The 18,079-nt window shown below is 48.9% G+C and overlaps 1 protein-coding gene and 1 long non-coding RNA gene across 2 annotated transcripts; one reads left to right on the plus strand and one right to left on the minus strand.

Moving 5' to 3' along the window:
• The first annotated feature begins 237 nt into the window (after positions 1–237).
• NOL12 (nucleolar protein 12) lies at positions 238–14,452 on the plus strand. The gene is made up of 6 exons (XM_081211146.1): positions 238–395; positions 2,432–2,537; positions 9,356–9,404; positions 9,919–10,061; positions 11,210–11,307; positions 13,817–14,452. The coding sequence occupies exons 1-6, from the start codon at positions 313–315 to the stop codon at positions 13,986–13,988; spliced, it is 651 nt and encodes a 216-aa protein (XP_081067272.1). The 5' UTR covers positions 238–312; the 3' UTR covers positions 13,989–14,452.
• Positions 14,104–17,181, minus strand: LOC308596282. Its single transcript, XR_014012439.1, has 2 exons — positions 16,932–17,181; positions 14,104–16,736 (listed from the first exon to the last, which is right to left on the minus strand). It is a non-coding gene; the product is annotated as an uncharacterized lncRNA (long non-coding RNA).
• Positions 17,182–18,079: the final 898 nt, after the last annotated feature.

Consider the following 18,079-nt stretch of genomic DNA (forward strand, 5'->3'; position numbering starts at 1 on the left):
CAAACAAACAAACAAACAAACACAAATCATAACTAAACTTAGTCCAATATTAATATCAGCGCCCAGAATTCTTTGAAGCGGTGGAGAGGGGGACGTAATTCGAATATGCCGCGTGCACACAGTCTGCATTGCTTTTTCTTTCTTTCTCTTAATGCAAGGCTTGGGGAGCGACACGCCTCCTGAAGAGGCAGCCGGGCGCCGCCAGTCGGTTGTGCTCGCTGGAGGAAGGGCCCAGCAGCAAGACCCAGGCGGAAGAGGCGGCGTCGAGGCTCCGGCCCCGGAAGAAGCGCGCCTCGGCCTCCGGAGCCCAGCATGGGCCGCAAGAAGAAGCAGAAGCGGGAGTGTCGCGCGGCGGCGCTTCGCAGGGTCGTCACTTTCGACGAGGAGAACCGGCGGTGAGTGCAGGCGAAGCGGGCGGCCGGGCGGCAAGCTGCTTCTCCCTCCCCGCGCGAGGCGACGGGCGCGGCTTCCCTGCACGAGGTCTCCCATCCAGAAGTGCCTCTCGCCGCGGGAGGCAGCGGGGTTTCGCGCCCGGAGGGCAGCTGCGAAACCCTCGGAAGCAAACCGCGCGAGCACTGCGATCCGAGGGTCTTGTTCACACGTGCAGCGGGACGGGGATGCAGTGGCGTGTGCTTCAACGGGGCGAGGGAAACACATACATATACAGCGGTACCTTGGTTCTCAAACTTAATCCGTTCCAGAAATCCGTTCCAAGACCAAAGCGTTCCCAAACTAAGGCGCGCTTTCCCATAGAAAGTAATGCAAAATGGATTAATCCATTCCAGACTTTTAAAAACAAACCCTAAAGCAGCAGAACTGTCCAGCATCACCTTAGAGACCAACTCTAATGCATGCACACGAAAGCTTATACCAAGAGCAAACTTAGTTGGTCTCTAAGGTGCTACTGAATAATTTTTATTTTTTATATATATATATTTCGACTGCATCAGACCAACACGGCTACCACCTGAACCTAAAGCAGCAATTTAACATGAATTTTACTATCTAACGAGACCATTGATCCATAAAATTAAAGCAATAAACAATGTACTGCAGTCACACAATCAATTAATCTGGATTCCACACAGTCACAAAAACAAAACAAAAAAGCTGCAAAAACAAATAGCAAAAACAGACCTCAGCGTAACACTCAAATCGGAAGTGTGGCACTCAAAATGGAGCATGTTCGGCAAACAAGTATAATTATTATTATTTATTCAACTTATACACTGCCCTATACCCGGAGGTCTCAGGGCAGTTCACAACAAAACCATAACATATAAAAATCAAACCAAAAGCAGTAACCCAATACCCCATCCCCAGCCACGTTCTAAAAGGGTGTTGGGTGTCAATAAGATCAACCAAAGGCCTAGTTAAAAAGCAACGGGTTTGCCTGGTTCCTAAAGGTGTATAACCGGCAGATAGCTGGACTGAGTTTTATAATACTGTAAAGTCCATTCTGCCTATTTTATGTATTTACTGAATTTCTATACTGCTCAGATTCCCCAGTGTACAACATAAAACCACAAGCATACCAGAGTAACAAACAAACAAAACATTAATCCTCTCATACAGTTTGAAAGGTCATAGGTTGTGTAATTAGCCAAAGGCCTGGGAGAAGAGGAATGTTTTTGCCTGGCGCCTAAATGTTTTTTAATGAATGTGCCAGGCAAGCCTCCCTGGGGAGAGCGTTCCCCAAATGGGGAGCCACAGCAGAAAAGGCCCACTCTTGTGTTGCCACCCTCCAGACCTCTCTGGGAGGAAGCATACGAAGAAGGGCCGCATACAGTCAGTTCATATTGGGAGAGGTGGTCCTGAGTCGTTTCAAGGTTGTATAGGTCAAAACCAGCCCTTTGAATTGGGCCCAGAAACAAATTGGCAGCCAGTGCTGTCGACCCAGGAGCAGTGTACAGTGGTACCTTGGGTTAAGAACTTAATTCATTCTGGAGGTCCGTTCTTAACCTGAGATACCACTTTAGCTAATGGGGCCTGCCGCTGCACGATTTCTGTTCTCATCCTGAAGCAAAGTTCTTAACCCGAGGTACTATTTCTGGGTTAGTGGAGTCTGTAACCTGAAGCATCAGTAACCTGAGGTACCACTGTAATATGCTCAAACCGTCTTGTCCCTGTGAATAACTACCCACCTTCAGGGGCAGCCCTATGTATAATGTGTTGCAGTAATCTAACCTAGAGGTTACCAGAGCGTAGATAACAGAAGTTAGGCTATCCCTGTCCAGATTGTAGCTCCTTATTCTGCTGCATGTGTGCGCCAAACCCTACAAAAGGAGCTTAGCCCATGATGCTGATGGTTTTTTGCTGTTTGTGGCTTTATGAGGTGGTTGTGATTGAGAAAGATGGCTTTTGAGCTGCTAGGGGATAGTTGTTCTTCCACTGTCTCTAACTTGCTTTTTGGTATATTTACTCTTCCCAGGGATTACTTGACCGGGTTCCACAAGCGTAAGGTTGAAAGGAGGAAAGCGGCTGTGGAGGAGATAAAACGCAAACTGAAAGATGAGCAAAAGAAGATGAAGGAAGAGGTATATATTCCCGGGGGGGGGGGTGTATTTTCAAAGCAAAAAGCAAACATAATAAAATATCAGACCTTTGTCAGCTTTTCCAATTATCTGATGAAGTGTCACTGTATTAAGTAATGCTGCATGGTTCGTGAAGCTACAGTGAAGCAATGGTTGCTTAGGAACTATTGAATGAGTTTCCTTAGAGTTTCCTCCTGGTCAGAAACGGTTTTTGCCAAGAAATTTGTGGCCCTCTAGATGTTGCCAGGCTACAACTCCCATCATCCCTGACTGATGGCCAGACCTGATGGGAGTTGGAGTCCAGCATTGTTTGGGGGCCCCAGGTTTCCTATCCCTGCTGGGAGCCTATGACCAACAGAATAGCCTGACAAACAGGATTTCTCAATGAGTGGTTTGGCCCCCAAAAGATCATTTAGGGAGCTGCCTAATACTGAGCCAGACTATTGGTCCGGTTAGGTCAGTATTGTCTACATGGACTGGTAGCAGCTCTTGAGGGTTTCAGAATAGGGTTCTGTCCCATCCTTATCTGAAGATGCCCAGGATTGCACATGGGAACGTCAGCATGTAAAGCAGATACTCTGCAACTGGGCTACATCCCTTGTTGTTTATCGCACCCTGATCCTCATGGCTCTTCCAAAGGTCTCTTTCTAGGCTTGCTCTCCTTCTATTTTGACTTGGTCATAACCTCGAGTCTCCTTTCAGTCCTACTTCTCAGAAGCCTGCCTTCCATTTTCCCTTCGTGCCCTTTAACACCACACAAGAGTATGCAAAATTGCACTTGTTCACTATCCTGACAACCTATTCCTCCCTGTCTTTCCTACTCATCATCTCATTCTAGACATGCAGCCCAGACCTGTGTTTGTTTAAAGGTAAAGGTAAAGGGACCCCTGACCATTAGGTCCAGTCGTGACCGACTCTGGGGTTGCAGTGCTCATCTCTCTTTATTGGCCGAGGGAGCCGGCATACAGCTTCCGGGTCCTGTGGCCAGCATGACTAAGCCGCTTCTGGCTAACCAGAGCAGCCCACGGAAACGCCGTTTACCTTCCCACCAGAGCGGTACCTATTTACTTGCACTTTGACGTGCTTTCGAACAGCTAGGTTGTGTTTGTTTACTCCACAGTAAAAAAAGCAACAACCCTGGGATTGCAGGCTTGATGGACACAGTGTTGTTATCTGAGAAACTAAATGCTGGAATTTCCCCAGGTAGCTGCTGACTTACTACTTGGCTCCAAAGGAGAAGGTGTGTGTCAGGGAACTGCCATCAGAGCATCAGGTGGTGGAGGGACTCAGGCAGGATGAAAGAGACTCAACTGCTGAAGCAGGGACCAGCAGGGGGAGGAGTGGGTCTCTGAGGGAATGCGAGCAGGAGGGAGGGCTCAGGGAGGCTTCCAGCGAAAACAGTGGGGAGGTATCGGAGTCTCCCATAGGGAGACCCATACCTCGCAGGAAACTGTCACGCCGTGAGTCCAGGAGACGCGTTTCCGTTAAGGAACTTCTTTGTTGGAAACGCTTCCGCAGACAGCCACTGTCGGACTCTACTAGTGACTAGAGCAGACATGTCTGAGGAGCTCCGTCACACACGGAGGTTTGTGGGGGCGCACAAACTCTGAGGGAGCACGTTTTCACGCACAAGCAGCTAATCAAACCCTCACAGCAGTCCGACAGTCTTTGTACGCTGCCTGTGCAAGAGAAGGCATCATGAGCGAACCAACCGGAACCGGAGGAGCAGGGGCTGGAGCTGGTCCAAGCTTGGAAGATAGATACCGAGCGTTGGAGGTTCAACTGGCCCTGCAGACGGCGAGGCTGGAGGAGAGAAGGGCTCAGGATGCAGACAAGAAGGGGAGAGCCACTCAATTCCCCAGAAAGGTACCAGGATTGGTGCAGAAATTTGGGGGGGACCCCAAGGACTACCATGCTTTTAGGACAGAGATGCAATATGCCCTTAATGTGCAGTTCGATGAGTTCCCTGATGAGGAATCGCGAGTTGCTTTTGTAATTGGGCATCTTGAGAAAGGGGCTAGAGACTGGGTGCGACCCCTAATGGCAACGCACAATGACATACTAAAGGACACAATGAAGTTCTTTCGTGCAATGGATATCATGTTTTCCAGCGATATTGAGGAAGGGGTGGTGCGCAGACAGCTAATGGCTTGTAAGCAGGGGAGTCGATCTGTCCGTGAATATTGGACTGAGTTTACCATGCTGATTCACAGACTGAGTTGGGATTTATCGGCGGCACCCGTTCAAATGCTATTTGAAGAAGGTCTTTCTTCGGGGGTGAAAGACGAGCTGGCACGGAGCCCCAGGGCGGAGTCTATGGATCAGCTGACCAAATCTGCGCTGACCATAGGAGCGCGGCAGGAGGCAAGAGCCTTGGAGAGGCGGGAAGGGAGAGGGGAACGTTGGAAGGAGTTCCGCATTCCAGACATTCCTGAGCCAGCTTTCCCGCCGGCAGAGCCGATGGAAATCGGAACAGCGCGCGCGCGCGCATTTTCAAAAACCAGCGAGGGAGCTAAGAAGGAGGGAAAGGGCCCCCGGAAATGCTATCTCTGCCAACAGCCAGGCCACTTTGCCAGAGTCTGCCCCCAGAGGAAGGAATGGCAAGGGATGGTGGGAGCTGTTGAGGGGGGAGAAGAAGGGGGAGCGGAGCAGGTAAAAGCCAACGCCTGGTTGCCACAATTGGGGCACTGCAGCCAGGCCAAAGAGCAGTGAAAGTGCCCGTGCCAGAAGCTCCTCGACCTGCTCTAGTGATTGAAGTGTCGCTAGAGCTGCAGAATGGGCACCCCCTAAAAATAAAGGCGCTATTGGACTCAGGCAGCTCCTGCAATTTTATGAGCAAGGAGTTTGTTGCTGAACACCAGATACAGACCATCCCTTTAAGCAACCCCCTGCAGGTGACCACGATTGATGGCAGGGAGTTGTTGGGAGGAGGAGTCCGCTTGCAGACTGTCCCAATGATAATGAGGGTGGCAAGGCACACAGAACTGATAGCGTTTAATGTGGCCACCCTGGGAGGCGCTCCCATTATTTTGGGAATGAGCTGGCTAGCTCTACATGATCCGCTGGTTGGCTGGCATCAAAGAGTGGTGTCCTTTGGTTCAGCACATTGCCTAGAACACTGCAAAGGGGAGAAGGGTTCAGTAGGGGCCCAAGCCACCCTAGCAGGGACTGAAGTAATGGGAAAGGTGAAGGTACCACCACAGTATGCAGATCTCAGCGACGTGTTCAGCGAGAAGGAAGCTGACCAACTACCACCTCATAGACCCTTTGATTGTCAGATCAATTTACTCCCTGGAGCACAGCTTCCCGTGGGCAAGTTGTATGCCATGTCAGACAGGGAAATGCAGGAGTTGCGAGGGTTCATTGACAAGAACCTGAAGAGAGGCTTCATCAGAGAGTCCAAAGCAGCAGGGGGGAGCCCAGTGTTCTTTGTGGACAAAAAAAATGCGGACAAGCCGAGACTTGTATGTGATTTTAGGCGGCTGAATGCAGTGACTGAACCGGTGGCGTTCCCTATGCCCAGAATTGATGATATTTTGACCATGGTGAGGAAGGGAAAGATTTTCACAAAGCTGGATCTAAGGGGGGCGTACAACCTGATACGCATAAGGAAAGGGGATGAATGGAAAACCACCATGTTTACCCCTTTGGGGGCGTTTGAATACCTCGTTATGCCATTTGGATTACAAGCAGGCTCCGCGTGTTTTCAATCTTTTATGAACCACGTGCTGGGCCCTTTGCTCTACAAGAATTGCGTTGCCTTTCTAGATGATGTGTTGGTGTATTCTGAGAATGAGGAGCAACATGTGAGAGACGTCAGAGAAGTGTTGAGCAGACTGCAAGCCAACAGGCTGTGGGTCAAACTGGAGAAGTGTCGGTTCCATACCAAGGAGGTGGAATTCCTGGGGTACCGCCTGTCAGACAAGGGATTGGCCATGGATCCCGGCAAGGTACAGGCAGTGCTGGAATGGAAAACACCCAAAACCAAGAAGGATGTGCAGAGGTTCCTAGGGTTTGGAAACTTTTATCGTAAGTTCATCCGCAACTTCGCCCATCTGACGGCGCCCATCACTGACTGTCTCAGCAGTAAGAAGAAGTTTGTATGGACGGCGGAGGCGGGGCGAGCGTTTGAGGAACTGAAAAGGGCCTTCGCCTCTGAAGAACAACTTCTGCATGTGGATTTACGAAAGAAGCTAAGGGTTGAAACAGACGCATCTGACAGAGCCATAGGGGCGGTGCTTCTTCTGCAGCCGGGGAAGGAGGAGTCGGAGTGGCGTCCGTGTGCCTTCTTCTCGCGGAAGCTGAACAAATCCGAGAGGAACTACACGGTGTACGACCGAGAACTGCTTGCTATTCATGAGGCGTTCCGGAGATGGAGGCATCTGCTAGTTGGTGCACAACATAAAGTGCAAGTGTGCACGGACCATAAAAATCTAGAGTACTGGAGAACGGCGCGAGTGCTCAACCAAAGGCAGTTGAGATGGGCCCAAGAGTTCTCCAAATTTAACTTTGAGATTTGTTATGTGCCAGGCCCAGAGAATGTTAGGGCGGACGCTCTCTCACGCAAGCCTGAATATTTGGAGGGGGAGGGAGCACCCGAAGAAACCCATATCATTCCAGAGGACCGCTGGGTGTGTGGGGCGACTTTGGTGGGGCAAAGGGAATTGGTAGAGGGTACGGTGCAGGATGCATACGCCCAGGGGAAACTCAGGGATCTCAGAGGGGAGGAAGACAAACCCGGTGGTTTTGAGGAGAGAAATGGGGCATTGTATTATAAGGGAGCGTTATATATACCTGAAGGGGAATTGAGGGAGAAAGTACTCAAGCAGCTGCACGATAGCCCCACAGCAGGGCACTTTGGGCAACACAAAACCATGTGGCTGGTTACCAGGGAATTTTGGTGGCCCAAGGTCAGGGAAGATGTGCGGGAGTATGTGAGAGGGTGTGAACAATGCCAAAGAGCCAAGGGGGAGAGGCAGGCGCCGGCTGGTTTATTAGAACCACTGCCCACACCTGAGAGACCGTGGGAAGCAGTGGCAATAGATTTCATGACTGATCTGCCAAGGTCTAGAGGGAAAACAGCCATCATGGTTGTAGTAGACCTGTTAACTAAAATGGCCCACTTCATAGCCTGCTCACATGCGGTTACAGCAGAAGAAACCGCCAAATTGTTTGTAGAGAATGTGTTTAGGTTGCATGGCGCCCCCTTGAGGGTGGTTTCAGACCGAGGGAAACAATTTACTTCCAGGTTCTGGAGGAAGCTCATGAGCTTACTGCATGTAGAGGTTAATTTCTCGACGGCCCGTCATCCTGAAACCAACGGGCAGGCGGAAAGAGCAAATGGGGTTCTCCAACAATATTTGAGGTGTTATGTTAATGACAGAGAGAATGATTGGGTGGAGAAGCTGGCGTTGGCAGAATTTGCCTACAACAATGCAGAGAACGTGTCCACGGGGATGAGCCCCTTTTTGGCTAATCACGGGTGCCATCCCAGAGCCTTCCCAGGGGGGGAGGGGGAGAACTGGAGCGTTCCAGCTGCAGAACAGTTCGTGGAAGAAATGGAAGCGATCCATCGCCAGCTCCAACTCAACTTAAACAGGGCTAAGGAGGAATATAAGAGGCAAGCAGACAAAAACAGAAGGGAAGGTGAAAGCATCAGGGTGGGGGACCAGGTGTGGCTGTCAACCCAAGGGTTGCCATTCAAAGGAGGTTGTAAGAAATTAAGACCCAAAAGGCTGGGTCCGTTTGAAGTCATACAGCAGGTCAATCCAGTGGCTTTCAGGCTCCGGTTACCGAACCACATGAAGCTGCACCCAGTTTTTCACAGGTCGTTGCTGTCACCGTATAGAGGAGACAGTGAGGGGAGGGTCACTAGGGGACCAGCAATGGAGGAGAAGGAACACAGCTACCATGTAGCGGAGATCCTCGATTCCAGGTGGAAGGGAGATCAAGTAGAGTATTTGGTAATGTGGGAAGGGGAACCGGAGTCGGAAAACACCTGGGTTAGGGCAGAGGATGTCAATGACGAGGTTTTAATAGAGACTTTTCATCAGAGGTTCCCACGTAAACCTCAGCCTGTAGCGAGGTTCCGAAGGGAATACTTTGCCACCACCGACGAGGAAGAGGAGTTGGAGGGGTTCCCAGATTCTGAAGAGGAGGAGGATTCAGCTGGCCAGGACGACGATCGATGGAGAGAATTGTTCGAGACGTCAGAAGATGAGGAAGATTCGTTTCGGGGTTTTAGCCCTTCACCTCCCAGGGGGGAGGAATTGGGAGGGGGTGAGGGGGGCCCTGGAGGGGAGGTGGATGTCAGGGAACTGCCATCAGAGCATCAGGTGGTGGAGGGACTCAGGCAGGATGAAAGAGACTCAACTGCTGAAGCAGGGACCAGCAGGGGGAGGAGTGGGTCTCTGAGGGAATGCGAGCAGGAGGGAGGGCTCAGGGAGGCTTCCAGCGAAAACAGTGGGGAGGTATCGGAGTCTCCCATAGGGAGACCCATACCTCGCAGGAAACTGTCACGCCGTGAGTCCAGGAGACGCGTTTCCGTTAAGGAACTTCTTTGTTGGAAACGCTTCCGCAGACAGCCACTGTCGGACTCTACTAGTGACTAGAGCAGACATGTCTGAGGAGCTCCGTCACACACGGAGGTTTGTGGGGGCGCACAAACTCTGAGGGAGCACGTTTTCACGCACAAGCAGCTAATCAAACCCTCACAGTGTGCAAGTTCTGGCTTCTGGGATTTTGGCCGATGTCTCGGATGAGACCAAGCAACTGTTTATCTGAAAGCATTCTAATTATTTGGGGCATTTCTTTGTTTTTAGAGGCACAAAGAATACATGAAGATGTTGAAAGAGAGAGAAGAAGCCTTGGGTACGTGTCCTTTCTGAAGGTGTAACTGTTAAAGTTGTCTGTGTTGTTATTTAATGTATTGTTATTTAATCCCCTTTTACATCTGTCGCAAGGGAATTTACAAATGTCAAGACTGTGGAGATAGCGGCTCATTTTGTGCATCTTTTTGGTTATGTGTTACTGATGGACTTTCCCTCTCCTCCACATTTAGAAGGATAGTTATTGTATGACGTTGCAGGAATGCTAGCAAAGATCAGCCCTCTTGAGTGGCTGATGGGATTTGTGGTTCAAATCACCTGGAGCGTATTGGTATAGTTCATTAGAATTCTAAAAACCATGGCAGAAATCATCTAGTTACAACAAAAAGTAGTTGGGAGTCTCAAGCGCCTGTGTGTATGAAGAAATAGAATATGTAGCAGTTTGTCTGAGAAGTTCAAACTCAGAAGAGTTTCTGCCCTAAATTCTCCATCCTTTACGTTGAAGAAACTGTTTTGACACTTGTGATTTCTTTGGGTTCCTTATTTAATCTTCCCAGAGGAAGCTGATGAACTAGAGCAACTGGTAACATCCCAAACGGAGTCTGTGAGCTATGACCACCCAAACCACACAGTCACTGTTACTACAATCAGTGACTTGGACCTCTCAGGAGCACGTCTGGTGGGACTAAGCACCAACGAGGTAATTCCTCTCTGCAAGCTTGTATGTTCAGCCCAATTCTATTTTTTTCTACAGGTGTATATTTGTTGATTAACTAACTACTGGAGTTTAGGTCTGGCATCTCTCTTAAATTATTTAACAATCCCATGTGTGTGCCACGAAAAAAGGTTGCTGCCCCAAGGAGCCTGCAGCCTAAAATTCAGCATAGAGAAGGCATTAGGGTGGAAGAATATGCATTCAGTTTGGACCTTGTAGTTGGACTTAATTTCCATGGAGCTTCACATTTGCGTTTTTGAAGACTGAACCTCTGAACCAGCCAAATTTGAAAATGTTTCATTTCATGAGACGTCTTGTAAGATAGAAAAGCCATCTAAGCATTTTTCAGGGCCGACCGTTTCTCAAGAGAATATGCTATTGCTAAGTAGGAACCGTGTCTCTGTTCAAAGTGGTACTTGGAGAAGTTCAATATAAGCGTCTCTTGCCATATGCTTTGCAACTCCTGCAGTGCTTGACAAGGGAAATCCTCAATATTAGTCACTTGGGATAAACGTGAACAGCTGGAGGGAGGAGCATTTTCTGTGCTGAGTCCTTGCCTCTTTTGGTATCAGCCAGATTCCCACAAGCTGCTTTTTCAAAGCCCAGCACAAGCTCTGTGCTGTTCAGTCAAATCTGCTTTTGATCAGAATTGTTTCTTCAAAATAAAAAAATAGATCTTTATTTAAACACATGGCTTCACATTCTCTAATGTAGGCTAGAATAAAATGATGGAGTGAGGATCTGTTCCTGGATCTCCCTGGTCCTGCATCCTGACTGTCACATACGGTGCTCCGTGTATTTGAAGGATTTAACATCCTAGATCTCATTAATACCCACAATAGCACTGTATGACAGGCCAGTATTAGAGATGGTGATGGGAGCTTGCATAACTGCACATGGTATCCTTGATTTAAGCTGAGACTTCCTGAGTCATAGGTCACACTGATAGCCACCACACTTCATGAATATGTGCGATTTACCCTACAAAAGAAGACAAGTCTGATGCAATAGCTGATTTTGAAACTAGCTTAGTAAGTAAGTTACTTGTCAAATTGACCCGGGTTCATATATGTTTACACTAGCTGTGCCTAGATTTCTGTGTGGCTCATATGCCTCTTTTTTATTTTTTTTAGGGAGAAGATGCTGGAATGGAAAAAAAAGACGAAGATGCTTCAAGCAAACCTACATGCATCTTTCCTAAGAAATCTAGAGATCCTTTCCTGTCTCAGAGGTAGTTATGATTGGTTAACCCTCACCTTTTAACCTTCAAAACCAAGTTCAGAACATCTGTGGCTCTCCCAAGTGCTGCTGGAATGCAACTCATTTCATCCCTGACCATTAGCTATGCTGGTTGGGGCTGATGTGAGCTCAGTATCAGAGGCCCCATGCCTCTGTATTCTAGTTAATTGCACTCATGCCTTGCTGATGGGCTTCCCATAGGGATCTGGTTTGCTTCTGTGAGAATCAGATGCTGGACTAGATGGGCTTTAATTCTCATCCACCAGGACTCCTCTTACATAACTGCAGGGCTATAGGGGTTTGCTCTCCCTCAGAGAGATAATTCTGGGGTTGGAAGAGACCCTCCCCCTTGCTCTTTTTCGCCCACTCACAAGCCGATCTGTGAACAAACTATCTTGAATGTCAGCGGTGTGCCAAGGACCTTGAGTCTTAAGGACAGCCTTGTAAATAAGTTACGTTGCAATCCTACTTACCTTGGATTTGAGCCCCATTGAGCTAGATACGACTTACTCCTGGGTAGAAATAGTTAGGTTTGCACTGTTAGTTACCCAAAACTGCCTCCATGCTGGTGGGCACAGAGGAGAAATGCCAGCTTCTGGGGCCGCTGTGGAAGTGCAAGGTTGTAACTTTTCACAGCCTGGTTAAGAAAAAAGGAAAGCAAAGCCTTCTAGCAAACAGTGGTGCAGAGAGGACAATGCAAATGTACTGTCTTGCCTTCCTCTGCAACCAGCCCAGAAACCAAGCAGAGTGCTGGAGGAGGAATGGAGAGATTTGCCTCTCCTCAACCATCCCACTCACTCACCTGCATGGAATTCCTGGTCACCAGTGGCTACTGTGTTGTTAAATGCAACATGGGTTCAATGCTGAAATACCATTACGTAGCAAAAAGGGTTGATAACCATGCTGCACCACAAGAGGGCATTCTCTGCCTTGTCTCAGCACCATTCACTCGCTTTCTAAATTTTTAGGAGGCAAGGAAAAAACTATTGTTGTCCAAGCAGCTATCTGCATCACACGTGTTCATATGAGAATGTTTTTATTCCACCATTAATGACATCGTTTGTGTTGTAATCTATCCTTTTGAAATACTGTATGTTAGCAAGTGCATGTTTAAAAGGTCTTGCTGTGTGCAGAGCTCCAGTTCAGGGTTCCAGGAAGCCTGGTTCACATTCCTCCCTCTCCCACATCCTGTCCAAAATAGTCAGCCAATGTTCTGTGCCCACTGATCATGCTCATTCTTCATTGGGAATGGGTGTTGTTGTTGTTTTGGAGTTTTGCCTTTATCCCGAACATGTGTGTATGTTTGTTTGGTTAGGTTTTGGTTCCTCTGAAGACCTTTTCCATTCCTGCATCAATTTGCTGTCACATTGCAATGGGTTTCCTTAGGATTAGCACTCGACGAAAGAGGTTGTCAAGGTGGGGGACTGGATCTAGCCAAGCCTTTTGACCCAGGCTGTTGACTGGGCCGCTGTCCTATGACATCAGATGCTGCTGGGGCTGATGGGAGTTGCAGTCCAAAACATATCGAGAGGACCAGCTTGGCAAAGTTTGGGTTAGCCTGCAGAAATGGCTTGCATGAGATGTGGCAATGGCCACCTACTTAGATGGCTTTCAAATGCAATAAGAGCAATTCACAGAGAACAAGGCTATCAGTGGCTGTTAGTAATGCCTCTATACCACCTCCAGAACCAGACACAGCATGTGTCTGGATACCAGTAAGCAGGAAGCAATAGCAAGAGAAGATTGTTGCCCTCATGCCCTGCTTGCGGTCTTCCAGGGGCATCTGGTTGGGCTGCCACTGTGGGGAAGCAGGATGCAAGACTAGACGAGCCTTTGGCCTGGTCCAACAGGCCTCTGGTTATGCAGGTCAGAGTTACCTAGACTGAGGTTGGGGGGAAAGGGGAGGGTCTTAAGGAGAGAAAAGAGGACTGATTAATATTCCTGGTACAGGGGGAAACTCTGGCAGGTTGCAGAGAGAAGGGAGACATCTGATGAGGTTTAATGTTGTTGGACTGCCTATTCCTGTCACCTTTGACTATTGGTTATGTTGGTTGGGGCTCCAACAACAACTGGAGGGCGCCACATTGGCTATCCCTTTTCTTTCTACAAGGAGTGGCTAGAATATGGCATTCAGAGCATATGATGTATCCCATGTATCGAGTCAGGCCAGTTGGTCCTTGTACAATCTACAGTGGCAGCATGTCTCGAGTGTGGGTCTTACCTGCTGAGATCCCTGGAGATGCCAGGAATTGAACCCACAACCCTCCACATGCCAGCTGTATGCTCATACCGCTGAGCTATGCCTTCTCCCAGGTGATCCCCCATCTAGGTAGCATACAGGGCCAGATCTGCCTAACTTCAGCAATAACCTAACTGCCTAACTTCAGCTGAAGCAAGAAATGGGTGTGGGAAATGTAGCTGGGGCTGAAGCGTTTTATAAATGAAGACTGGGAACTGGTTTGCCTCTGGAATTCATTTATTTGTTCTCCTCCCCGTTACAGGATTTCTTCGCTCACGGCCACACTGCATTCCCGTAGCCAGAAAAAGACCAAAGGAAGGCAGACCAGACACAGCCAAGGATCAAGGAAGAAAGCCCAGAAGCCAAGTACAGGGCGGACGAGCAAGACCCTGCGCCGAAGAATGACGGGCAAAGGGAGGCATTTCCAAGACTGAAGTGAAAACAGCCTGCTACGTTTTGAGAGCTCTGGCTTACTTGGAAAGCTCATTTTGTGTCAGCGATGTCTGTTTCATTCAGAGCTTCAGTGGAAGTGCAAAACTTTCTTGAAACTAGTTCGTGAGCCAAGGAGTGTTGGGCCTGTTTTGTGGAAAAGTAAAATTATTTTTGTGCACAACAGCCTACTTTGACTAAGCAAGTGTGATTGTTGTGTGTAGGCCCATTGCTCTGTAACTCCCCACACAAAAGAAAGAAAGAGCAGATGCACTTTTCCCAAGTATTGATAACAGCTAAACTGTTAAATGGTTACTTCTGCATAGAAGTCCAGGGTCTGTGTCCTTCCTCACTGGGAGTTCTGGTGCTATGAATGCTTAGTGAGTGACCACATAGGCCCCAGGCAAACTTCTTTCTTCTGCCTGCATCATTTTTTTATTTTGTTATATAAATGTCTGTTGGGAGGAAACTTTGTATGCCTTTATTTCTCACGAACTCTTCTGACACTTGGATTGTAGGAGAATCTGCTGGCTACTATTATTTATAGAGCATCTGCGACAAAGGGCTTTGTAACTCTCTGCTTTACCCTCATAAAAGATTTGTGCTATTCTCATTTTAGATGTGAAAACACACAGTTCCTTGTGGTCACAGACAGTGAGTCTACAGCAGAGAAGGGGATGGAAAGCAGGTCTCCCAGATCAAAGGCTGTTGCTCCATCCAAACAAATAGCATGGCCAGGATCCAAGCGCTACTTTAGCTTAGTTGCATCCCTGGGTTTGCATTTACCTGATGGGATTTTTCAAAGATATTTTTGGTGTCATTTCCCACAATGCCCAAAGCCACTCACAGCATTAGCATCATGCAAACCACTGAGATAGATATTTTTGATTAAGTGGTATATAAATCTTGCTTAATTAATAAAACAACAGTGACGGTCAAAATACAAGACATTTGGAGGGGAAAAATTATTACAGAACATCTTAATAAATTCAAATAGGATTTATTAAAGAAATACAGTGTACCCCGGGTTAAGTACTTAATTCGTTCCGGAGGTCTATTCTTAACCTGAAGCACTGCTTTAGCTAATGGGGCCTCCTGCTGCCGCCGGAGCATAATTTCTGTTCTCATCCTGAAGCAAAGTTCTTAACCAGAGGTACTATTTCTGGGTTAGCGGAGTCTGGAACCTGAAGTGTATGTAACCCGAGGTACCACTGTAAATCTAGACTTAATATGTAAATGCAGAGCAAAATCAAACTTAGCGTGCACAGACACTCACACCCACTAAAGCTAACCCATGCAACAAAAAGCTAGTCCTGCTGTCCTCCAAGTGACCAGAAACTTAAGAGTCCTAGAAACATAGAGTTTGAAGGGACCCCAAGGGTCTTCTAGTCCAACCCCCTGCAATTCAGAAATTCCAACTAAAGTATCCATGACAGGTGGCTATTTAACTTGTCTTAAATGCAGTGCCAAGGGGGCTGGGGATCTTATCAATGGGGTAGCCAAAGGAAGCTAGCAGTAGCAGCAAAAGGAAAGTGCTGGGGAGGGCAAAGAGGGTAAGTTTGGGTATTCCAGCTGCTGCTGTTATTACTATTACTACTACCACTACATTTATATCTTAGCGTTTCTCCAAGGAGCTCCAGATGGTGTACACACATCTTATCCCCCTCCGCATTTTATCCTCGCAAGAACCCTGTGAGGTAGGTTAGGCTTAGAAACTGACCAGCCCAAAGTCACGCTGTGAGCCTCATAGCTAAATGGGGAGTCTATCCCTGGTCGGCCAGGCCCTAATCCAGCGCTCAAAACTGCAACGCCACACTGCCTTTCTTAGTCTTTTTTCCCCCTAACAACGGGCCCTGTGCTGTTATGTAAAAAGTTACAGAATCTCCCCTGAATTTCAAAAATGGAATATCTATGCATTGATGGGGGTGGAGGATTTCTGGAAAACACGAGGCCCATGTTTTTCTGTCTGTAGATCTTGTAGCATAGTTCTTCAGATCCTGGACAGTGCTTCTTGCTTATCTGGAGCTGGGTGGTGTTAGGAGGAAAGTAATCTCTTCAGCTACTAAAGGCTGGGATTTCATGTGTCATGACCTGGCATTTGCTTCAATATGTCCACTCCACCAATACAGACAGAGCCCCTCAGACGTCTGTTGTCTGCCTCTTGTGGAGTAGCAGCAGCACAGACTGGGGTCTCCCCCTTTGAACTTTTAGAACTGCCTTGGAGGTTATTCTCAAAACAGCTGTTCATTGAACATGTTAAAAATCAGGCTCTACTTTGCTTTTTGGATACTACGAGTCTACGTGGTAGCTGGTATTCATTAGCACTGTTTCTCAATTGGAGGAGGCACCAATTTTTTAAAAATAATGGTGCGTAGAGAAGGATGTGCTGAAGACAACCCTCACAGGCCTGTCTAAATATTGCAGGATAATTCATTGCTTATATAGCGTGCATGTTTTGAAATCATAGAAGCCAGATTTGCAGCAGTAGTTTTCACAAGGGACGTGTGGTTTTTTTAATTGAGCCAGGGCTAGAAAGGGCCAGCAACATTGCATTGCCCACTGACTGACTTCCGTATGAACCCTCCCCCCCATAATGGTGAGGCGATATTTAACCTGTTCTAGTGGGAATAGCACTTCTAAAGAATTGCGTTCATTCTTGGTCCACTGATAGATCGGGCATTGTCATTGGAGCCCTAAGTGTGGGATGAGATGTAGATAGAAAGGTTGACTGCACTTATCTGTGTTCTGGCAACCTATTGATAATAATAATAATAAAAATAAATTTTATTTATACCCCGCCCTCCCCAGCCAAGACCAGGCTCAGGGCAGCTAACACCCAATATAAAATTGATTGAAATGCAACTTAAAAACAAGATTAAAATACAACATTAAAATACAGCCTCATTTCAATGGAAACTCAAATCAAAAACTTTTGGGGGGATGAAAACGTCAAGATTAGACGGTTGCAATATATTAAACACAAAGCTGCCTTTGACTGTCCAGAGACTTCAGATTCCTGCATTAAAGGTGGTTCGGCTAGATGACCCTCAGGGTCCCTTCCAACTCCACAATTCTTTGATTCGCTTAGTTCAAATGCAGCTGCTTGGCCGCTAACTGGAAAGGGCTTCAAGAAACATGTTTTTAAATTGCTGCAGTGGGTGCTGGTCTGTTTCTGTGCACAATTCAAAAGTCCTGGTTTCGCACATTTTAAAACCTGAGACACTCAGGTACCGTATTTTTCGCCCCATAAGACGCACTTTTTCCCCTCCAAAAATGAAGGGGAAATCGGGGTGCGTCTTATGGGGCGAATGCCTGCAATCCTCGCGCGCCTGGCAGGAGGTCCCACCGGGTGCGCAAGGCTTGGGGCGGCAGCCTGTCGCCCGAAGCACGGGGAGCCCTCCGGAGGGCTCTCCCTGCTTCGGGCGAATGCCTGCAAGCCTCGCGCGCCCGGCAGGAGGTCCCACCCGGTGCGCGAGGCTTGGGGCGGCAGCCCGTCGCCCGAAGCACGGGGAGCCCTCCGGAGGGCTCTCCCTGCTTCGGGCGAATGCCTGCAAGCCTCGCGCGCCCGGCAGGAGGTCCCGCCCGGTGCGCGAGGCTTGGGGCGGCAGCCTGTCGCCCGAAGCACGGGGAGCCCTCCGGAGGGCTCTCCCTGCTTCGGGCGAGTGTCTGCAAGCCTCGCGCACCCGGCAGGAGGTCCCGCCCGGTGCGCGAGGCTTGGGGAGGCAGCCCATCGCCCGAAGCACGGGGAGCCCTCCGGAGGGCTCTCCCTGCTTCGGGCGAGTGTCTGCAAGCCTCGTGCACCCGGCAGGAGGTCCCGCCCGGTGCGCGAGGCTTGGGGCGGCAGCCCGTCGCCCGAAGCACGGGGAGCCCTCCGGAGGGCTTTCCCTGCTTCGGGCGAATGCCTGCAAGCCTCGCGCGCCCGGCAGGAGGTCCCGCCCGGTGCGCGAGGCTTGGGGCGGCAGCCCGTCGCCCGAAGCACGGGGAGCCCTCCGGAGGGCTCTCCCTGCTTCGGGCGAATGCCTGCAAGCCTCGCGCGCCCGGCAGGAGGTCCCGCCCGGTGCGCGAGGCTTGGGGCGGCAGCCCGTCGCCCGAAGCA

This window comes from Podarcis bocagei (genome assembly GCF_964188305.1).
Source record: "Podarcis bocagei genome assembly, chromosome: 10".
NCBI lineage: Eukaryota > Metazoa > Chordata > Lepidosauria > Squamata > Lacertidae > Podarcis > Podarcis bocagei.

Coding starts and splice junctions, on each gene's coding strand:
- NOL12 (XM_081211146.1), top strand. CDS start 313: ATGGGCCGCAAGAAGAAGCAGAAGCGGGAGTGTCGCGCGGCGGCGCTT. Junction 2,538..9,355: donor AAAAGAAGATGAAGGAAGAG/GTATATATTCCC, acceptor CTTTGTTTTTAG/AGGCACAAAGAATACATGAA. Junction 9,405..9,918: donor AGAGAGAGAAGAAGCCTTGG/GTACGTGTCCTT, acceptor TAATCTTCCCAG/AGGAAGCTGATGAACTAGAG.